Source organism: Rhynchophorus ferrugineus, unplaced genomic scaffold (assembly GCF_030347505.1).
Source record: "Rhynchophorus ferrugineus isolate W39M unplaced genomic scaffold, kcgeb_rfMv2 rfM8, whole genome shotgun sequence".
Lineage (NCBI taxonomy): Eukaryota > Metazoa > Arthropoda > Insecta > Coleoptera > Curculionidae > Rhynchophorus > Rhynchophorus ferrugineus.
The window spans coordinates 34,311,217-34,336,598 of record NW_027472587.1 but is presented as its reverse complement, the minus strand read 5'-3'; the positions used below and the strand labels follow the sequence as shown (position 1 = coordinate 34,336,598).

Genomic DNA, 25,382 nt, shown 5'->3' with positions numbered 1-25,382 from the left:
TCATATTACACCTGCTATTTTATAATGCAATTATATTTATAAATATACATATATACAGCAGCTAAAATGAAACTAACTACGTAATTCGCACATAGAGAACCGAGGAGATACACAGAGGAAACATGAGGAGATGAGATATAGGAAAAAAGTATGACTATCGAGATAATGAAGGAACTTCATTAAGTCTTAAATATACAACCTTTGCTTAGCATATTTTAATGACAAATTTTTAAAATAAATATGATGGTGAGGAAGTTATAATTATAGTTGATATTAAAAAAACAACTGAACAGAAAGACGGATTCTTTATTAATAAAATATTAATTAGTTTTTACAGAATGTACCGATACAAGTAGCAAGTAGTGATTATCCCAATTTATTAAGTTACACTATATTAAAACTGTTGGATAACGTACAATTCTTCATTCTAATGATTTCACTGAGTTGCCTCCACTGGCCCTTGCCTACTCTTTAGTAGTTCTTTGTATTCATTAAATCCCTGTAAGAAAGGGTTTGTCTCAATGACTGGAAGCGTCCTTGTATAGTCGTAACAGAAGACTCCAAAGTCGTATCCACGTCGTCTGACCATGTCAAGAAAGAAGAGCTGTGCCTCTTGTGAACCCCAGTTGAATTTTTGATCGGCCTGCTGATCGGCAGACGATGTGGTGGGTTGATTCTGATCTTGAGAGTAAGTAGTGTTTGTTTCACTCTGTCTTTGGTTTATGGTTAATTTTCTTTGTTCTTCATCCCACCTCTTGATGAAATTCTTTGTTTCTATCGATGAGGTAATTCCTGTATATTGGATCCGTTGAATAGGGCCGAATTGAGTGGTTAATTCTCGTATCGAGTGACAGAATCCTTGGATAAATGGATCCACGTCCAGATCGGGGACCGTGCTCGAATTACAATAATGAAGATATCCGTACTGAAAGCCGGTCACTCTAGCATATATAAGTATATATGAAATCACTTTTTTTACAATAAAATCAGAGCCTTCTAGCACTTGTGCGGTAGACGATAAACTGAGGTTAATTCCCACTAGATTATTCTGTTCCTCCCGACTTTGACATAAAATCTCTCGTCTCTTGATCCACCCCCTAAGGGTGGATTCGGGGATACTCAGACTTCTTGCCACAGATGCTTTCGATTCACCACCTTGAACTCTTCGAACTGCCATTAGTTTAAACCAATGTGGTTTTCGCGAACGCTTTTTAATTGGACACATGTTGAAAACAAGAAATACCCGGAACTTCTGTATGTCACTAGGTCACTGACTGAACGCAAACTATGGCTCAGGTATGACATACCAGCCTTTTTAAAGTAATTCGTTGATTCCTACTATAAACGGTCAAAAATAAAAATAACACAAACAAATAAAATAATTCCGCTATTCCATTAAAACTTTCTTGAGTTATCCTTTGATATCCAATTATTTTATGACCACACCAATAAAACCTTTTTTCGCTTATGCTCATAAATGCACTTATTTTTCAATTAATAGTTTTAATTTCAATAATGATTCAAAACACATCAGATGTACTAATTTAGGCTCCAATTATAAAATAGTGCTTATAATTATTTGATAAATTACATATTTATTTAATATATTGATATGTAATAGAAAAATGATAATATTGGATCGGATAGCAAGTAGCGCTTGTTTTCCTGGAAAATCAACAATTTTCATTTATTTAGTCTTTCTAAATAGTAAGATAAGAAACTAATTAAATAAAAGTTTAAATAATAGATAAAATTGTTCGGAAAGTAAACGATTTTTGCTGCTTTAATTAATGATTAACACATTTTTCATAACTAGTGTGTGTAATCAAGTATATTAATGACATTTTTTCGTATTTGAACACACGTGCAGCAATATCATGGCAATGCATTCATGTTTGACTTGGCAGTTACATAATTTAATTTCATCCCTGTTCGGATTACACGTAAATGTGATGAACAGATATGGATGACTTTATGCATATGATGATGGAAATACATATATGAAGGATGTACCTATGTATGGATTTAGGTTAAGGCTGAGGTTTTTGTTGGTCCGCAAATCAGACAGATTTTCGCCGATGAATAATTTCCAATGATGCTGAATCGTACTCGAAAAGCGAGTTGGAATAGTTTCAGAGCCGTCGTTTCTGGATTTTTAAGACATAACAAAGCGTAAAACTACAAAAAGCTAATTGAAAATATGCTAAAAAAATTTAAGGCCATAGACTGCGAGATGTCATTAAAAGTTCATATGTTGCATGCCCATTTAGGTATATTCAAAAACAACATGGGAGCATATTCAGAAAAGCAAAGAGAACATTTTCACCAGGGTATTATGAGCTTCGAACAATGTTATCACAGCCAATAACGTTCCATTCTTGGTGTTTCCATATATTGCATAACTCAATAACACTGTTATTAAAGAAAAATCAAAACCATTTAATTTAATAATTAGGTTAGATTGTTTCACAACCATTACACTATTAATTTACATAATAATTATAATATTATTACCAATCTATCTGCAGAATCAAACTGAATGGTAATAATTTATTATTCGAAACATAACAAATGGAATCAGAAATAGCAGACAAATTGAGTAATTTATTGTTGGAAATTATTAATTTATAATGGAAATTTTATTTGATTGATGCCGCGATGGCCAGATTTACACATTTCCCACTAGCATTCAATGCATTAATGCATATGAAATATTTACTAGTGTTTCCAATGAGGCCGGTTCAATTAAATTGATTTATTTGTGGTTACAGTGAACGTTTTATATAATGCAGCCAGTGTGGTATGACGTTATTAGCAAATTTATACTTTACTAAATCAATCTATATTATAGTTACTATTATGTGCTTGCATGTATACTAGTCATTTTTGTGATTTAAAAAAGGCATTTGTCGAGGAAAATTGGTGCAAATATATTTACCAAAATATTTTCTATCATACTATCGAAAATACTGTCCCGAAAGAACAATCTGGCTGGTGAGTATGATATGTGAAGCAGAACATCCCACTCTAGGTGCAACAGCGTACTCTTCACAACTCTTGCCATGTATGGCTGATTCTTGTCATGCAACCTAATGAATTTTGGTTTTTATTGCGATAATACATCGTTAAGTTGACATCTGTACTACTGACATCCGTAGATATCTTCTATTACTAGTTCCATTTGATTTTCGCATTTCTTTAGATGCTACCACCATATGTACAATAACATTTTATGAAAATTACGCTTCAATGTCGATGTTAATAAAAATTCTCTGTTCTATGTTTATTGAAACAAGAGAAGTTGTCATTTTCAGTGGTAACTAAGAGATTTGTTCAAATCAAAGAATAAAAGTAAATAGGGACTTGAAAAAATTCAATTGTAAACCTTTCATGATCAGTGTTTGTATATAATAGATATCTCAGCTATCTAGAATTAGATTAGGTTGTTCAACAGTTATATACAATGATATATAACGCTTATTAAAATATACGCATGCAAATAATAATACTTTGTATTTTATTATGATCCAATGCTAACAAGGCATTACCTATACAAGGTCATGAGGTGGAAACAACAAAGGATGTGTATATAATTGTATATAATGAATAGAGAACAAGTGTGGAAATTCGTATTGATACGTGGGTAATTTTTCAGATTTATGCATGAGCATTATATTAGAAAATATGAAAGGATGAATATTAACGGTTTTACAGATATGGCATATAAAAATATAAAATTACGTAGCAGGACGCACTTAACCTAATTTCTGCTTCCAAACTGCATCATCTAGAAGAATAAAAATAATTGGGAGAAGAATGAAGCTAGTTGCAATTTTGAATCAACGTTCAATACTGAGAGTTGTACGATCAAATTGGTTGATTGGTCTGATTCAAATTTCCTTCAAATTAGTTTTATGGCACCAAAAATTAACAAATTAACACACTCTGTCTATACAACCACATCTAGCAGATAGAAAAGATAGTAACTAATACATAAATACATAAATGTTTTGCTAAATCAATAATTTCACCAAAATATAATATAACATATTTCATAATATATATATATATATATATATATATATATATATATATATTTTTTTTTTTTTCTGACAAATAATTTTTATATATATATATTTTAAAGTCTCCTTTTACCAACAATGGGTTTATCTGGACTGGACCTAAAGTCTAACGTGGGCTCTGAGCCACGGTCCTCAGCATTAAGCCTACTATCTGGCGAGTGACCAACTTAAGAAATCATGCCAGAAGACACCCGGTAGTAGCATCGATTTATTATCAGTAATAAATCCAGTTTTTTGCAAGATAAATGTCTTGATTAGTGACCCTTCAAAAACACGAACAGATCTAGTGATGTAAACATTTTTAACGTTCACTTGTTGTTATATGTTACATTTAGATTCCTATTAGACGGCTAACTATAGATGGTTGAAAGTGTATGAATCGTTTATTTATTGGAAAAAAATACAGGAGGTGTCATTTACATTTTTATATAAACTGAAGTTTGCTATAAAAGTAGACGAGCACTGGGATGGATATTTGATAATTAAGAAACTTTGTAGTACTTTGGTATTAACACTGTTGCTTTTCTGTTGTTGTTCTTACACAAGTTCGAATGATTTGATTCTATCTCGTCTCTGTCCTGTTTCAACAGTTTTGTTACTTCGATATTGACATGATATGAGACATGGAGTCTGGATTTCTTCATGGTCTTCTTGGATTTCTTTTGATTTACTAACTAACAGTAGTAATCTGAAGGTCTCGGTGTAACTAATCAGTAGTATCGTAGTATCTAAGTGCACGTAGAATACTTCTCAGGACTTTGTTCTCAAAACCTTGTATTAATATTAGTTTGCTCGTCCATAATGAATTCCGTACGTCCATATAAGTCGGAATATTTTTATAACACCGATCCATTTAAGCAATACATTTTTTTATATCTTAACTTCAATTGATTGATCAGATGATTATATATTATTATGTAGAATGTTATATATTTTATATGTTATATATTTATTACCATAGGTGCTTGTGCAACCTAACTATTCGTGAACTGCACATGTACAGATTTACTTTCCTTATATTTATAACAAGAATTAAAAGTAATAACGAATATAATGTTTTGTCCATAGAAAGTAAATTGGGAGGTTTGAACGGAAAGTACTGAAAAAAAACCCAAATTTGACATATGTTTTTCCACAGATCCTCTAGAAATAGACGAATATGTGCGTATGACTAAACTACTGATAAAAACCAGACAGAGCAACACCGAAAAGACTAAGAACTGCGCCTATATGCAGTAACCGAAATTGTTAGATATTTTGTTATATATATATATATATATATATATATATATATATATCTGATAAAATAAAATCTACTTAAAATATTAGTATATATTCGTATAAATTATGTAATAATTTGTAGGATTATAACTGAATTTATTCTTAATTAAAATCTAATTAGATACGGATTATGTTCCCCGGGTATTAGATAATTATGACTTGAAATCCCTTTTTGTCCTTAAATCCAACCCTCGTCAATTTTACAGAGCTGATAAATTATCGATAAAAAGATAAACATTACCCCAAGATTAAAACCACTTTCGGTCATCCACATTTTGAAGTATAGAAGTACAAGAACGTTAACCAAGTTATTAGCTGGGAATGGTTTGGTGGATTTTTTGTTTGATTTTTGACGTTGCCAGTTAAATATACGTTTAAGTTTATATCACTATATACGTTAATTAATTTTCAATTCATAATGATACGATATATTTTGTGTTTCTATTGCTTTTCAATGGATTTGTGTTTTTATTTGTTTAAGGATAATAACACATTTTTATTTTACGAAAACCCTTTTATTTAAGAAATATGTGGTAACATACTGGATACATCGACGATCTAATAATACTGGCATTTGTTTATTTTTAAACTAAATCAGAGCTTGTAGCGCTCTTTGAGCAGCTTATAATTGTTATAACAAAATAGTATTTTCTGTATCTTCTTCAACCTGCTTGTATTTCGTCTACCCTCAAGTGATGGTATGATTTATTATGCTGATACCATATACCATAAAAAGCAAGCTTCTGTTCAAATTCTGGTAGCCTGCGCTAAGAGATATTTTCGAAACTTGAGAACATCCAAATTCTATTAGTTCACAGATAGGCATTCTTTCAGCAGCTTTAGATCACTTTAGTTATCTGTAGACCCTGAACTGTGATGCTTACATTATAATTTCAGTAAACTATTGTTCGATAGTGTTTCTTAAGTTAATATCCAAATTTCTGCAGGCTAGAGATTGTTCAGCAACTTTCGTTTTTGTTATTCTAATTTCACACTGTATAAACTGAATTCAAAATATATAGTGCCGTTATGATCTTCCTGGAATGAATTTTAGCTTTTGTTAACAGTGAATGTGGTGTTATCTTTTGTTAAACATAACCTGGGATTTTATTAACGCAACAAAATGAACCATGAGAAAAACATACATTTTCAGATTCTGAACAGATTCAAGGATTGATTAAACTATAATTAAAGAGCATCTCGGTTCAGATCATTGGAATCCTCGTAACAAGAACTTCCTAAATTTTGAATTTTTCCTTCGCGCATAAACAGGTTCTATTGCATAATTTTTGGAGCATGATTACTATCGAGATAACCTTGCAAACTATGTGGTAATGAGCCACATCGGGTGAGATGAGCACAAGGGTTTTAAAAAATTTAATTGGATATTTTGTGGCTGCGTATTCATTTGTTATACAGTCAACAGAATGAAACTAATGCGTAGTACCAACGAATGAGCTTTGAATTGCGATGTTTAAGACATTAACATGTTTGTTCTTCTTTTCAAAAAACTATATGTTAATAGATTAAAAATAATCGCAGGGGAGAGAAATATTATTCCAGACCAGAGAGAACATTCTAATTTCAGTAAACTAGTGTTCGATAGTGAATTTTGGAACATCAAAATTTCTGCAGGCTAGAAGTAGTTCAGCAACTTTTTTTAATCTTAATTTTAAAGAGTATAAACTCAATTTAGATTTAAAAGATAGAGGCGTTATGATCTTCTTGGAATGATTAGGAAAACAATTATTTTATTTCGATAATAATATAAGAGGTGTTAGCAATTAATTAGGTGCTATCTTTTGCTAAACATAACTTCGGATTTTATTAACGCAACAAAAGTAGCCATGAGAAAAACAGACATTTTCTAGATTCAGATCAGAAACATTCAAGGATTGGCTATATCATTTGTTAATTGTCGTTAATTGAAATTATTACACTCAAAGAGCATATCGGTTGAGGCCATTGGAATCCTCAGAATGAGAACTTCCTTACTTTTGAATGATCCTCTGAGTACTAACGCATTCTATTGATTAGTTTTGATTACTTTAGACTTCGGAGCACGATGACTATCGAGCCAACCTTGCTAACTGTGTAGTAATCAGGCATATCGAGTCAGGTACATCCAAGGGGTTTCAAAATTTAATTAGTTGGTGGCTCCATATTCGTTTGTTACACAGTCATCAGAGTTGAACTAATGAGCGACGATTTAGCTTTGAATTACCATGTTTAAGTCATCCACATCTATGTTCTAAGTCGCCAATTGGTTTCTTTTGTCGATAGCAATGATGTTTGAGCAATATTTAGTTAGCGATGAGACTATGTTGCAAAAATTTGAAGGAAATGAAATCGGTTGCTTGAAGAAATCTTGGAAGAATAGAAGGATAGTTCAGTAATCTAACTCTCATGTGGATTAGATATCGTGCATTATTACGTTTTCTCCTTGAATTAGTGTCAGAGATGTACAGTCAGTACAAGTAAACAATTATTATTCTATTTTTTATGTAAATTAAATTGTTCTTATATCGATATTGGAGAACCCCTTTGATAGCTTCGTAGCGTAAATTGCCTTTAGAGACCTTTTCTTTGTTTAGAATACAATCGATTTACTTTGTGCTTTGGTTGCTCACAGCCGACAGCTTCAGCTATATTTTCTTCGAATTAATGAAACACTTTTTATAATATATTTACACTAATTACGATTAAGTGAACCAAGGCAAGATTTAATTTCAGTCTTTTTATCTAGATTTCGCGAATTTGAATGTTTTACCCCTACATTTTTATCTCGCGCATCTATAGCACCAGGCTGCAGAGAATATAATATTACGTGGATATATTAACCCATTAATAGATATCCGTTTTTGTCTTTTGGTAGAAAAATAAGGGTCGCAAAACGGTTAAATAGTCCAAAACCCTATCTTTATAGATATGGTAATGTTATTTTTCCACTATTTTCCGTTGAAATTTATAATGTGTAGTATGTCAATGATATACAATGGCTATTAATGAGTACAAATAAGCTGTAATAGTACGGCATTTGAGCTATCAATTGTGGAAAATGGCAGAGACCTGGCGTCTAGCTCTCCAAAGATGTCATACTAGGTGTTTGTCTGTTTTTTTCATATTTATTATCACAACACAAGCTTTCGATCTAGTAAATTATTTGGAGCTAATCTACACGATGACAAAATTGCTACTCCAGAGATATTGTCAATTTCTGTAGTTAGAGCTAAAGTTCCCTAGGGTAATGCCTTAGAACCGCAACTGTATCTGTTTTACACTGCTAATATCTCAACATCAAAAGAAACAGTACTAGGAACGTTTACCGGAGACACAGTTATATATATATATATATATATATATATATATATATATATATATATATATATGTGTGTGTGTATGTGTGTATATAGTACTTGGCGGATACCCAATTGCTCAAGCAGTAACAACTCGATGTCCATCTTGATGGCAGATTAAATTGCAAACATCATACTAGACAAAAAGCAGAGCAGATTAGACACAAAATCAAACAATTATACTAGCTGGTCACAAGGTATTATCAACTTGATCTAAAATCAAATATATTGATCTATGAGTGAATCATAAAGCCAATTTGGACCTATCGGGTGCAAATATGGGGTTGCACTAGGACATCAAACCAATTAGCAATCCAATACATCCAAAACAATGTTCATGAAATCAAATGGATTTTCGAATCTATTCAAAATTCCGTCTTAAAGCATGAACTAAGGTTACATGAACTAAACAACAGCAACGTGGAAGGAATACGGCTACTGCACAACGCGCAGGAAATGAGAACACTGAAGTAAATCACGCGTACTTGTGTCTTAACTTTGCAATAGTCAAAACAAATTATTTTTTAAATTAAAATTCTACTAAGCTGTAATTAATAAAAAAATATTTATAAATATATACAATCAATGATTCCTTCCACCATCTAAACTTAATGGATATTTGATGTACAGCGACAAAAAAACGTTAAAAATGTTTTAGTTTACATCACTTGATCCGATCGTGTTTCGGAAGGGTCACAAATCGAAGCATTTATCTTGCAAAAAATAGGATTTATTACTGATAATAAATCGAAAGAACTTTGTAGCTCCATGACGGCTATTTATGGAAAACTAGTGATTTGTGCTTTGAATCGAAACGATCGTGTTACATCGATCGCTTGTGTACATGAAGAAATATTGCTAACATTTCTCGAATAATACCGATTTTAAAACAAGACAATTGAATATGTTTTGAAATATTCATTTATCGGATATTCGTATATTTATTGTTATTTATTAATATATATATTTATTAATATATATATATATATATATATATATATATATATATATATATATATATATCTATGTACTGTGTATGTATGTATATATATTTATGTACAGATATATATTTAATGCAATACATATTTTATATTAACTTTTGGTTAAATTGCTGTTTTATTATTCAATAAAATAAACAAGGTATTGGATATTCGTATATTTGTTGTTATTTATTAAAAATTTAAATATTGATAACTGCATTAATATTTACTACCTTAATTAATAGATTAGTAATAATTAGATTTAATATAGAAAATGTATTGGTAAAGGAACATCACATTTATGTTTTATATATATATATATATATATATATATATATATATATATATATATATATATATATATATTTATATTCAGATATATATTTAATGCAATACATATTTTATATTAACTTTTGGGTAAATTGCTATTTTATTACTCAATAAAATGAACAAGGTATCGGATATTCGTATATTTATTGTTATTTATTAAATGTTTAAATATTGATAACTGCATTTATATTTACTACCTTAATTAATATATTAGTAATAATTAGATTTAATATTGAAAATATATTGGTAAAGGAAAAACACATTTATGTTTTATATACATATATATATATATATATATATATATATATATATATATATATATATATATATATATATATATCCAAATAATGACTTTATGATGCTAATATTTTCACTGTGTAATTAACTTAGGTTAATATTATTTCTTATGTGTTCTAGTGTCTAATATTGCTGTTAATTTACAGTAACAGGTTAATTGAAAAGTCCCCGGTCTATCATAGTAAAACACATTTTTTTTGCTAAAGTTAGTTTTTTTTATTCAACATAATTCTCTTCAAGGGTATTATAGAGACTGATTATAGAGACCCTCCAACTTTTCGATGCTATTTTTGTAGAACGATTTGTCCTTTGCTTCAATATAGGCCACAGTTTCGGCGATCACCTCTTCATTCGACGAAAATTTCTTCCCAGCGAGCATTTCTTTGAGATGGATCACGAAGCAATTCGAAGTCCCATTCATCGATTGGATTTTTGACACAGTGAATTGTCTTGGTGAAGCAGCAAATTCTTTTCTTCAAGTGCGGCCGTTTCCGGCGATTTCGTTCTTCAAACGGTCCAATAACGCAATGTAATAGTCGCTGTCAATGGTTCTTCCTTTATCAAGGTAGTCAATGAAAATTATTCCACGAACATCCCAAACTACAGACGTTGTAAACTTGCCAGCCGATTGTTGCGTTTTCCCACGCTTTGGAGCTGGTTCATTGTGTGCAGTCCACTCGGATGACTATTGATGGGACTTCGGAGTGAAATGATATAGCCATGTTTCATCCATTGTCACATATCGATGCAAATACTCCGGTTTATTATTCTTCAAACACTGCTCCGAACCATTAACTCGTCGTTGTTTTTGGTCAAAAGTGAGCTCGCGCGGCGCCCACTTTCCCACTACATTTTCATCGTAATACTCAGTAATGTAAATATGCACACCCTTAATAAATTTTAAAATCTACCTATTAATATTTTTATAGCACAATATAAACTAAAATTGTAAATTTATTCCTAATATTTCAGTTTGTACGATCTAAAACATAAAACAAAACCCTTTTTCTGATACCATAAACACGAATATCGAATTAAATATTTATCTCCTGCAGCATGACGAATTTTTATCGACGTTCCCAGACCGAGACCGTCGCTCTAAATTCAAAAATTGTTTTCCTTTATAGGACACGCCACGGGACAATTAAAATCAAGTTCCCTAGAATAGTACGTTGCCATCCGCTAACATTGTTCTTGAGATTATACAGTTTCTTTTTATTTCACCAATAGTGTCTGTAATACTAAATAGAAATCTGTTATTTTATCGAGATGAATATCAAAGTCATCGAATTTAAAAATTTGGTTAGGTTGTATAACAGCTGTTACATGGATATTTCGCATTTTCATCAAGAAATATCGTTTTGTATGGTTTGCCTGTAACTACTTATCATAAGAAGCTTGAATTACAAAACTGTTGGACATTCTGATTAAAAATTAAGTTCATTTTACTTCGCTATTGTCTTATTCACTTGATTAAGTTCAGTCGAATTTCTGACTATTTTTTAAACTCTAAAAACAGCCTCTGGAGTGTCATTTCGACTCCGAGATGGAGCAGCCATTCCAAAGACAGAAAATTTCAGAGAAAACATTATCATAAATGTATTGAATCGAACGGGGGATTTACTTAAAGGATTTCCCACTACATCTTCATCGTAATACTCAGTAATATATATATGCACACCCTTAACAAATTTTAAAATCTACCTACTAATATTTTTATAGCACAATATAAACTAAAATTGTAGTTTTGGTGCTAATATATCAGTTAGTACGTTCTAAAACTTAAAACAAAATCATTTTCCTGATACCATAAACACGAATATCGATTTAAATATTTATCTCCTGCAGCATGACGAATTTTTATCGACGTTCCCAGACCGAGACCGTCGCTCTAAATTCAAAAATTGTTTTCCTTCATAGGACACGCCACGGGACAATTAAAATCAAGTTCCCTAGAATAGTACGTTGCCATCCGCTAACATTGTTCTTGAGACTATACAGTTTCTTTTTATTTCACCAATAGTGTCTGTAATACTAAATACTATAATAATAACATAAATCTGTAATACCAAATAAAAATCTGTTATTTTTTCAAGAGAAATATCAGAATCATCGAATTTAAAAATTTGGTTAGGTTGTATAACAGCTGTTACATGGATATTTCGCATTTTCATCAAGAAATATCGTTTTGTATGGTTTGCCTGTAACTACTTATCATAAGAAGCTTGAATTACAAAACTGTTGGACATTCTGATTAAAAATTAAGTTCATTTTACTTCGCTATTGTCTTATTCACTTGATTAAGTTCAATCGAATTTCTGGCTATTTTTTAAACTCTAAAAACAGCCTCTAGAGTATCATTTCGACTCCGAGATGGAGCAGCCATTCCAAAGACAGAAAATTTCAGAGAACATTACCATAAATGTATTGAATCGAACGGAAGATTTACTTAAAGAATTTCCCACTACATTTTCATCGTAATACTTAGTAATATAAATATGCACACCCTTAACAAATTTTAAAATCTACCTACTAATATTTTTATAGCACAATATAAACTAAAATTGTAGTTTTGGTTCTAATATTTCAGTTTGTACGATCTAAAACATAAAACAAAACCCTTTTTCTGATACCATAAACACGAATATCGAATTAAATATTTATCTCCTGCAACATGATGAATTTTTATCGACGTTCCCAGACCGAGACCGTCGCTCTAAATTCAAAAATTGTTTTCCTTTATAGAACACGCCACGGGACAATTAAAATCAAGTTCCCTAGAATAGTACGTTGCCATCCGCTAACTTTGTTCTTGGGACTATAAAGTTTCTTTTTATTACCATTCTCTATTTGTTCTTTTTTAACTTTGTTTCAGGACGATGCGGCCACGGCAGTCCCTGCGAGCAAATATGTTTCGAACTCCACGACGGGATGTACGAATGCGATTGCAAGGACGGTTTTATTTTGGGGGCTGATGGATATAGTTGTGCGGGTAAGGAACACATTTTCAGTACCGTGTGTATAAAGCTTCGAATACAGTAACTCATAATTTGATGATTATACATTTAATCTTTTAATTAGGATTTTTTTTATTATATTTTAAAGTCTCCTTTTACAAACTATGGGTTTATCTGGACTGTACCTACAGTTTAACGTGGGCTCCGAACCACGGTCCTCAGCATTAAGCCTACCGACTGGCGAGTGACCAACTTTAGAAATCATCCCAGAAGACATCCGGTCGTACCCAGCCTGTTTACTGGCGTGACTGGGATCATTTTCCTTGTCGGATTTTACACTCTTGCCTAGAACAGTCACAAATTTTAAATAATCACAAACATAAACTTACGACCATTCCCCAGCAGGATTCGAGCCCTGGCTATCGCAATAGTAGGAGGACCGTCCCATCGCCACTACTCCACCAAGTCGGTTTAATTAAGATTTGCTCTGAAGATTAAAATGTTATAAGAAAAAGCCAATAAATATATAAATATTTTAAATATTAAATTTAATTATTTAAAACTATTTATTTTTAATTACATGGATCAACACAAAATCTGACTTTGGCTTTAAAGGATTAAATTCCAATTATTTAGGCCGTAATTAGACGAAAAGAAAAAAATATGTCATGAAAATCTTGGTTTTGTATTTAGGAAACCGCTTGAACGATATATTTAAAAAATTTTAATCGAAAATAAAACCATTTAAATGAACATTTTAATTATTTTTACTACCAAAATAACTTATAAAAAGTAGAAAATATTTTAAAAGTGCACGCTTTTACTTTTTATTTTATGTTCATAGGTACATTGCATTCATATATGTGTAATATCATCGAGCAAATTGCACTGTTTTAACCGAAAGCCTAAAAGCTCTTCTTTACTTTTTGGAAAATTTAAATCCCGAGTTAAATCATTAAAATTTTCTGTAGTAATAAGATGCTGTTTTGGTTTTTCTGGTGTAGGTAAAAACTCCTTATCCGAATCAGTTTTATGAGAACTAAGAGTTGAGCTACATCTCCACGATAATTTTTTTTGGGTGGCTCAGGTACTGGTCGTGTCAGATCATGTCATCATCATGCGACTGGAGCAGAAGAGGGTTCCAGATCAGGATAATTGATAAGTTTTGCATTTTTACCTCTGTGTCTTTTACTCGGATTCACAATGCAAAAATAGCAGTCGTTAACGTGATCTTTTGGTTGTTGCCAGATTCTTGGTGTTGCAAAGTTCATTGACCTTTTCTCATCTCGATACCAATTTAAAATATAAAAACAGAATGTAATATGTCTATTACATTTAATTCACCATTTAATTAAAATTTGCTGATTACCTTCCAAACGTCTTTTACAATTGTTACAAGCAACATGTGGAGCCCATGTCTTGTCTTAATTCCGAACAGGACAGTTAATATTTAATTCGTATTTTACGTCTCGAACTTTAATAAATTGCCCACATATGTAACAAAATACATCAGCATCACACTTACATTTTCGCGACGACAATTTAAGGTATTCTAGATTTGTATAAAATACCTGATCATTGTTTATCACTCAAAGTGCAATCTATTAGCGCTGTGTGAACGTTTAAGCCCCACTCTGATCGCGCGGTAATTTTATATGAATTAAAAATAATTAAAATGTATTGAAAAAATCAAATATGAGTATTATTACTATAACTATTACAAAAACGAACTTTATACCAAAAAAGATATTTTCTTTTCGTTTTTGTTCATAACTAAACGGAAAATCATATAATATATTTTAGGACAAAGAACGAAATGTCGTAGAGTCGTGTTATTTATATTCGTTTTTTATATATTTTTAAAGTCTCTTTTTACCAACGAGGGTTAATTTATCTGAAATGGACCTGCAGTTTTACCGTGGGCTCCGAACCACGGTCCTCGGCTTTAAGCCCACCGACTGGCTGAGTGACCAACTTAAAAATCATCCTAAAAGACATCCGGTCTTACGGATCATCTTGCTTGTTGGATTTTGCACTCTTACCTAGAACAATCACAAACATAAATTTACGACCATGCCCCAGCAGGTTCCTAACCCGCGATTATCACAACATTAGGTGGACCGTCATGTCGTCAACATTTGGTAATTTTTTTATTATTTTCTCTTATGGTGCTTTCTATTTGCTCGTGTTTGTTGTATTGTTTTGATTGTCATTTTTTCTTAATGATTGTGTGCTTTGTCAAAAGAATGCTCGCTGGGAAGAAATTTTCTTCGAATGAAGAGGTGATCGCCGATACTGAGGCCCATTTTGAAGTAAAGGACAAACAGTACTACAAAAATGGTATAGCGAAGCATGAGGGTCGCTATAATCAGTGTATCACCCTTGAAGGGAATTATGTTTAATAAAAAATCTAATTTTGCCACAAAAAATATGTTTTACTATGGTAGGCCGGGGACTTTTCAATTGACCTGTTACCTTAGCATTTTGTTTTGGAACCTTTCAATAACTTGATAGGAATCGAATCTTTCATTTGGTAGTATCCATTGTCATCTTAATATTTAGATGGCGATGGGAGATAATAAGATTTCTAGTAAATTTTTATTTTCTAAACACTTTCAAACTTTTCTCTAAATATAATTCTAACAACTATATTATTACTATTTAGAAAATTATATAATGTATTATAACTATCTTATCAAACAGTCCTTCCTTAGATGTTATAAAATTAGTTTTCCGCTGGCACAGATTGAAATTATATTGTCGTCGTAATTAAATCACGCCCTCTTCTTCTCCATTAAACTGTCCTCATACTGCTGGCCATTTAATTCAACCTGACGGGGAGATGGCAATCGCCCAGAGGTCTTTAAGTGATTGGATAGAGTGTCTATTTTTACTCGGTATATAATGACAGTTTTTATCGCTGATTTTGTCCATCTCTCTGTCTCTATCATATGTGTGCTTTTTCAGAAGAATTTAATTAAATATATTTTACGTTTTTGTTGTTCCTATTTATATATTTGTAACCATCTTGTCGATATAATCAAATGGGTCGGTAATTACTTTCCGGTTTTTTAACAGATTTCACAATAGGTGTATGTAATGTTATAATTTCATGCATAAGTCATTCTCTTTTACTGACATCAACTTCAAAACTAAACAAGTTAAGTTTCTCTAATTTTTTTTATTATTTAATTAATATATTGTTACTAGTCGTTTCCTACAATTTGTTTTTACTAACTTAAATCTAGGTTAGTTATATACCTATGCGATGGAGGACTCATCGGCCCTAACTCAGTCTCTGGTGAAATAATGTTTATACATGTCACTGCTATTTTTTTAATATATGCACCTCACTACTCAAGATCAGATGGTCTGATTCATTTGAGTATGTGTCCTGTTCTGGTGGTATCCAAAAGTTGCAATATTTCAATATTAGTATGAGAATGGAGTCTTTCCTCATACTCCCTTGTAATTCTCTTGATTTCTTGACTGAGTGTGGTTATCTGAAGGTCTCGATGTAGGTAATCAGTCCTATAGCATTTGGGTACACCCACAATATCTCTCAGGACTTTGTTCTGAAAAAATTGTATTTTATTTATGTTACTCTTTGCAATATTTGCTTATATAATAGCAATTTATTATGTATTGATAATTGTGATTTTCTTCCTATTAGCCAGTACATTTTCCTATATTTCAATTCCAGTTCTTTTCTTTTCTTCTTTATATATTCCTTCCAGCGAAGTTTTGCATCAAGATTCATTCCGAGATATTTAGCATTGTTGTACGGTCTGTCTATAGGTGAACTGCATATGTACAGATTTAGTTTTATTAATTCTTATTTTTCAAGCTTGTGTCCAATTTTTTATATTGTCACTTGCCTGTTGCAATTTTCGTGAGGCTTCTTCACTATTGTCTCCGACAGCTATAATCGCAGTATCATCAGTAAATGTAGCCATCGTGATATTTTCCATTTGTGGTATATCATAAGTGTAAATTAGATAAAGTATTGGTCCCAGTACATTTCCTTGTGGTACATCTGCTTTAGCTTCTTTTATTGTAGAGTAAGCTTCTTCTTGCTTGACTCTAAACATTCTGGTTGTAATCTATGATTTTAATAGTTCGGTGTGTTGTTTTGGTAGACGTTTCTAGGAATATAGCTAAGCATGCTTTTTGACTTTCGTAAGCTTTTTCAATAACATCTGTTATTCTGTGGACCTGGTCAATTGTTGAGTGTTTGTTAATAAACCCAAACTGGTGTGTTGGTATTAGGTTTTTTTTCTCTATGATTCTCTTTCTGATCTTGCGTAGTATTGTCTAGTGAGGTGCATATATTAAAAAATTCAGCAGTAACATGTATAAACATTATTTCACCAGAGACAGAGATAGGGCCGATGGGTCCTCCTAGTTATATATTTAGATTTAAAATATCATAAAGACAAATTGTAGGTTAGACGGAAACGACTAGTAACAATGTATTAATTAAATTAAAAAAAACTAGTATTAATAAAATTCTAAAGGTTAATCGGTACACAGTTAAAGCATAACAAAAATATGTCTGCGACAATATTAAACTCTTGTAATTTATGTTAAAAAAAATATCCTAATTATAATTCCTTATTAAATTTCTTTTGATTACACTCCAAATACATCTTTTTTTGGTAGTGTTAGAAGTTGGTAAAATCAAAATCGATCCAGCCAACATAAATACGGATTGAAGCTTATATTAACAGAAATATTTTTTGTTTTGGAATGAGAAAACGTCTGGCTCATAAACTTTTTTAATATAATCCAGGTTTAATTATACATCATGTCAATATTTTTAATTAACCTTAAAGTTTTCAGTTTCTCGAATTAATTGAGGTAAACGATTTTTTGTCGGTAGATGATTTGCTGTTTATTGTATAAATATCCATCGTCAAAGGCTCATTTTAATTTAATAACTTGTATTTTTATATTAGGTGCTTGCATGTGTCTTGACCAGCGATGTCTATTGGTGAAAATGCGGATATATTTTTTCCAATAAGACAGCCAATACATGACATTAAGATTTACAATACAACGTTGACGCATAAAATTTAAATTTTGGTGATTTTATTCCGAACTAACGTCATAAAATATAAATTATTTTACAATATGTATATCTAGTGCATATATTATCAAATGACCTAAACTATAGTTAATAAAATAGCCACGATAGTTTGACATTGCAATAGTTACTCGATAATAATTTTCTTATCTTACAGATTAATCCAAAATGCCAAACCCGATCAAAAGCTTATGGGACATGCAGGAATATTGCAGGGCAGTTTTTTTTTCCTCAAACCCTTTTTAAATAGCCGCAGTTACTTTGTGCACTTGACCGATTTTTGAATGGTGATTTTTAAAACCAAACTGGAAATCTGCTATTATTACAAAACTATTAATACTTTTAAATATTAGTTTCTCAGATAGTTTTGATATTGCAGGTAGTAGCGAAATACGCCTGTAAGATTCGACTTGTTCTGCAGGTTTGTCAGTTTTTTTTAAGCATAATTATTTGTGCCACCTTAAAGCATTCCGGAACATGCTTCAGCCTTAAACAGGCATTAAATATATACATCAACATGCTGATTACTTTTCGTGACAGTTCTTCCAGTAATGCAGATGAAAAGTCACGTACAATAATCCATCATGTACAATGATATATCTGCAATGATTTATAAAAAAAAACATAATAATATCTATATTATTCTAACTTTTATCTATTTTCATCTTTTTAGCCTTTTGCCAATAGTGACTCATTGTTCCATTTTGTAATATCCATGTCTTGTCTAGATTCATAAATACAAATAATAAATATTTCTTAATTTTATTATATGCATTTAAAAGTGGTATTATTTTAATATCAATATCGTAAAGTTCCATTAGACCTTTACATTTAAACTACTTAACGTAATTAACGACGTAACTGTAACTAACTGTAACTGATTATTGTCATTAAAGTTTTCAACAATTTTATAGGTTTATGACAACAGGAACAACCAGTACTGGCACAAATTAAATTTTATAGACCGATTTGGTTGCGTGTTAGGACGCATCTACTTCATTCTGCCTCTTTTTAACTACAGTAATGCTAATTAGTAGAATAAAAAGAAAAATCCGCTCCGGGTTTATACTAATTATACGCTTTTACAAACTGGATTTGGCGACACATTCGACGGCATTGATGACGTGCATTGGTTGTTTACGGTTGTTACGTTGGGCAAATACACCTCACCTAAAGAAAAAGGAAAACCCTATAAACATTTTTGAACTGACTTCAAAAAACAAATAAGGGACTCATTAAAATGTAAATAAACTCCGGCTTTTCACACAAAAAAAACATTTTAGAATAAAATATATACGTAATAATCGTTGTAATAACTACATAAAAATCAGTTTGAAGTCGGTACCGTGCCCAAACAGTTATATTAAATTATATTTGCTTTGTTCCTTTTTAATTTTTATGACATAAAATTATATTATTATTTTTGTATGGCTTGGTGTATTTTGTTAAGTATTACAATGGTTGGAACATAATCTAATAAATACATATCCCTAATAAAAGAACAGCCCAATAAGGAATGTTTCAGGCACTGGGACCCGCTACCTAGTCCAGGTGATTTGACAAATGTTCCAACCAAACTGGAAAAGAGAAAGTTGCTGCTCTGTTGGGAATCAAATCCGCGACCTCCGCGTGTGAGCCTAATGACCTAACTCTTACACCAAAGAAACAGTTGCCTACCATGTTACTATGACTTCCCATATGATATGGTTGGTGCTTAAAAAACAAACTAAATGGCTTTTATACTGAAGGACTTCCGATTTTCCAACACATTAGTTCAGCAATAACATTATACACAAATATCTGACTATTTTAGATAAAAAATATGTGAAAATACTGTACGTGCCTTTGAAATTTGAGGTTTTCCCTCGATTTCCCCCCTTCCCCCCATCTGATCCTAACTTGGTTCTAATGGGACCACTTCGGAAGGGTGCTCTTTCGAATAAAAAAGAATATTGAAAATTGGTCCATAATTGACGAAAAAATCGGTGAGCATACATTAAAAAAATATATACAGCCGAACATAGAACCTCCTATTTTCTTGAAGTCGGTTAAAAATATGTAATGAAATGAAAGAACTAGTTATTTTCATCTCTTTACTGTCACGAGCTAAATTTAATAACTTTTCGATAGCGATAGAAACGTATATTAGATAGCTCCACTCTAAAATGACTTCGCCATTCAAAATAGAAATGATATTGAATTGTAAGAGAAGTTTTATTTAAATCCCCAGTAGTTTAGGTTTTAGATAAATATCTCGGAGCCTCCTTTAAGTATTTTATGATAATCTGCTCTAGCTTAGTATTGAATGGTTATTATTAGAGCATAATGTTTCAGAACTAAAATAATATTTGAATAATCGTTATCTTCAGAGAAGTAATATTTATAAAAAATCATGTTGCTATGTTATCCCATTTATAATAATGTTATATTTACCTTAGAAACTGATTAATTTAACAGGTTATTAATACTGAAGCTTATTTATAATTTATCATTTATTAATTTTGTCCTTAAACTTTTTATTTATATTTTTATTATTTTCATTTTGATTCAAGTCGAAATTGTCGTGATTTATTTTCAAATAATAAATAGTCTATAGTCTATTCAAAGTTTTTTTGTATATACGTCATCAAGATGTTTAACGTATTGCCTGCCGCAATTTGTAAATTCGTTTTAGAATCAGACAATAATTTCCTTATCATTTTATTCTAGTTAAAAAGAGACACAATGCTGTCTGATTAGTTCGAACGCTTAAACGAATGAATCTGTCAAAGTCGTCCGGTTGTATACAAGATTCTTGAAAGCAATATCGATAAGATGTTATAACTCTAATCTATATCTTTTGTGGCTATATAATTAACTGTAGTATTTAGGTGTACTATATAATTGATTGACATTTTTGTTCAATTATTTTATTTAGATCAGAATTTTGTTGTACGTCAAAGCCAAACTGAACTAAAACTCATAGATGATGCGGCAATATTGTGACATTTTAATGTCACAAATTTAAATGACGTATGCACAAAATAACTTTGAATAGACTATATAGGAGAGTGTAACCTCATAGTTTATAGTTTTCATTGAAACATAAAAAACACCGGTTTTTTGAGCTGTAACTGTGCCAATTTTTGTGCTAACAAAATATATTGTGGTAAGTATGCACCTGCGTTGACAGGATCAGCTCGGAGACATCTAGCATGTCCTACTTGGGTTCATGAACCACCACTGCGGAATGTTTTCAATTAGAACTGAAAGCCCGACATCGAACACAATAACCATAGGAAACAATCCCTCAAGGATACTTGGGACTCACTTAAATGACATTTCCTGATCTATTTCCGTCATGTTTACCAAACACAACTCTTTCTGACTAACTCTTATTTTAGTATCTGGTATGTAAGGATCTATGATACTTTCAATAATCATCAAAGTTACAAGCTAACAATAATACACACCCTATATTGATAATATTATCGAATTCATTTAAAACAATTTATAACTAGAAACGTTTTGGCTGAAAATTATGGAATACTCTTTCATTGATTATAAATTATTAGTTATACTTTAATTAATATAGTTTTAGTGGGAAGAACAAAAATAATATATTAATATTTGGAAAATGAATTACTTCATATGTTTTAAATCATTAGAACTAATTATCTATTTTGTATTAATCATTCAATATAGTGAAGTTTTGTTAAAAACATAAAATGACAAATCTTTAAAATATTTTTATTGCATCTTACACTTGTTATGCTTAATATAAACTGAATATACAATTTAATTTATTATTATTGTTCTGTTTTACTTGCTTCAATATACCTGCAAGACGAATCATTATGTTTTTCCCAAATTAAAAATAGATTAGACTATTGAAACTACCAAAAGTTAAGTAACTATACAAGTGGATTAATTAACAGTAATGCACTATACAAGTTCGTGTAGTTTTGGTTCATTCCAATGTTCTGATTTCCTGTTCATTCCCAGTAGCTGTATTGCTTCCACGTTGCTGTTATTTAGCAACCTTATTAACGTTAATTTGATTTCGAGGTCATCATGCAGCTCTTTAGTGTTTGCGCAGCGATAAGCCTTGGTAATTAATCGTAGAACTTTGTTTTGACGGCGTTGGATTACTTCTCGGTATTAGGTTTTAGTGCAACCCCATATTTACAACCCGCAAGTCCTATTGTTTATCATTATTATAATAAAGATAAACAATCTGACTGATTTTAGATTAAGTTGGGACTATCTTCCGAATAACCAAAACTGTTATTTTAATTTTGAGTATTTTCTATCCCGATTTTCGTTGTGTTGTAGCACCATAGATGACAAAATATTCTATTGAATTAAATAAATGGCTGTAGGGCTAGGTACCTATAAATATGAATTAGTTTGAGACGTTATTATACACTAAATTACGAAATTAACTTGAGACTTTTATATTAACAGGTAATTTTAAAGCTGAGCTTTTATAATTTTAAATTAATTATGCCATTCTACGTTTTTTTAATTAGTTTCTTCGCTCAGTCATTTATTTCACGGATAATTGACCCAAATATGATTTAGTCTCGTACCCCTATAAATTTTAATAAAACCGGTATTTTAAATTTAATAATATCTTCATTTCATATATATAACATTTTTGCAAAGTTCGCTTATGTGATTGTTACATTAGATATAGAGAAAGGGGAGAAAGCAACACTTAGAACACAAATCATGAATCTGCTGATGTAAACATTAGCTAATTATGGAGGTTCTGTAGAAATATTAAACCAACACTACTGAAAATATAAATGAATTAGTTTTGTTTTTGTTACAATGATCATTTGCAATAGTATTTTTCAAGAGACCTTCGAATATTACGTAAAACTTTTATTTTTTTGTTGATATTCATACATACCAGAGCAGTTTGGTAAATAGCTGATATTGTGAAAAAAAATTTTTTGACCAAACTTTTTTTATCAACATATACTCTCTTTGATACTCTTAGGCCAGCCTGTTTCCGTATCTTTAGTTCTTCCATATACCGTTATAGGTTTAGTCAAGGCTTTAAAAATAGACGTTTATTCCAGTGATAGTCTCTTCATTTGACCCAAATGTCTTGCTACCCAGCTAATTATACAGGTTTCGAAACAGGAAATATTCACTAGTGGCTAAATTTGAGAGGATATGCTGGATGGAATTGTTAACTTCTTCGACAGCTCTCTTAACAGGTCAATTAAAAAGACCACGGCCTGACACATAGATGGGACCATCGTTACTAAAATTCAATTCATATGTTTTTAGTTGAGTGAAGCAAATTGTTATTGTGAAAGAAATGGATAAAAAGGAATTTCACGTGTAAATAGAATATTGCTTTTTGATGGTAAAAAATACAGTTGAAGAACAAATTTGGCTTAATGCCGAGTTTCCGGACACTGCCCTAGGAAAATCAACCACCAAACATTGGTATGCTCAGTTTAAACGTGGTGAAATAAGCACCAAAAACGGTGACCGCAGTGGATGGCCAAAAGAGGTTGTTACTGATGAAAACATTTAAAAAATCCACAAAATTGTTTTGAATGACCGTAAATTGAAATTGAATGAAATAGCATACACTCTAAAGATATCAACTGAAAGTGTACATCATTCACGAATATTTGAGTATGAGAAAGCTCTCTGCAAAATGGGTGCACTTTTGACAAAAAACGATCAAACGACGAGTTGATGATTCGGAGCAGTGTTTGAAAATGATCAAGCGTAATAAACCCGAGTTTTTGCGTCGGTATATGATCATGGATGAAATATGACTCCATCATTTCACTCCAAAGTCCAATGACAGTCATCCAAGTGGACTGCACACGATAAACTCGCTCCAAAGATTAAGAAAACGCTTGAGTCGGCTGGCAAGGTTATGGTGTGTGTATTTTGCGATGCGCATGGAATAATTTTCATTGACTACCTAAAAAAAGGAAGCCACATTTGAATATAAAGAGAGTAGTGCGTCACCAAGATAATGCACTGTGTCACAAGTCAGTGAAAACGATGGTAAAAATCCATGAATTGGGCTTCGAATTGCTTTCTCATACACCGTATTCTCCATGTCTGGCCCTCAGCGGTTATTTCCTCTTCTCAGATCTCAAAATAATTCTCGCTTAGGAAGAAACTTTCGTCGAATGAAGAGGTGATCGTCGAAACTGAGGCCTACTTTGAAGCAAATGACAAATCGAACTACAAAAATGGTATCACAATGTTGGAGGGGCTCTTAAGCAGTGCGTCACCATTGAAGGGAATTATGTTGAATAGAAAACCTAATTTTGCCAAAAAAATGTGCTTTACTATGGTAGTCCTTTTATTTGTTGCTAATTCACTTTGCGCCCTAGTTACTCATAACTGACGATTTTAGCTAGACTTTCTTGAAAACTGATAAAACACTTTTTTACACTACCCAATTTATTTACTCTAATTATAGTTTAAGTGAACCAAGGCGATCTTGGGTCTTATGGGGGTAATATGGGTCGTTCTACTTAGACTTTTTGATGTTATAAAGCTATAAAAATGCAGATATTAATAAGCGGTATTTTGGGAAATGACTATTAGAATTTTACAAACTTAATTAACAATTTTATTCATATATCTCTTTGACATATTTATCAGAAATAGCAATTTGCTCAATTCTTGAGTATTAATATGTTGACACCACACTGTCTTCTTTGTTTCTTTCCGGTGTCGTTTCCTTAATATTATTTCAAAATATGATGTACCTGCTCATTTGAGATGTTTACATCCTTAGTAACCTCAAATACTTTTATTATCCTATCGTCCTATGAATTTGATCGATAGTTTCTCTCGTGACAACAATTTTTCGTCTGCTATCACTGACTCTTATCAAATTCCCCACATAAATGGTAAAACATCATGTCGTCAATGAATTATATTATAATTAAAATTAATATTTGGTAATATTAGCGCCCAGGCGTAGTTCAAGTAGTTCAAGACGGCTCAAGGAAAGGTAACATAATATTTTAGGATGTCAC

The 25,382-nt window shown here is 31.4% G+C and overlaps 1 protein-coding gene across 1 annotated transcript in view; it reads left to right on the top strand.

Annotated features, from left to right (window-relative positions):
* The window catches only part of LOC143201133 (pikachurin), a 373,950-nt gene that overhangs the window by 126,498 nt on the left and 222,070 nt on the right, over positions 1-25,382 (top strand). The window contains exon 2 of the mRNA XM_076412007.1: positions 13,202-13,318. Within this exon, the coding sequence (XP_076268122.1) occupies positions 13,202-13,318 (117 nt within the window). The remainder of the gene's footprint in view (positions 1-13,201; positions 13,319-25,382) is intronic.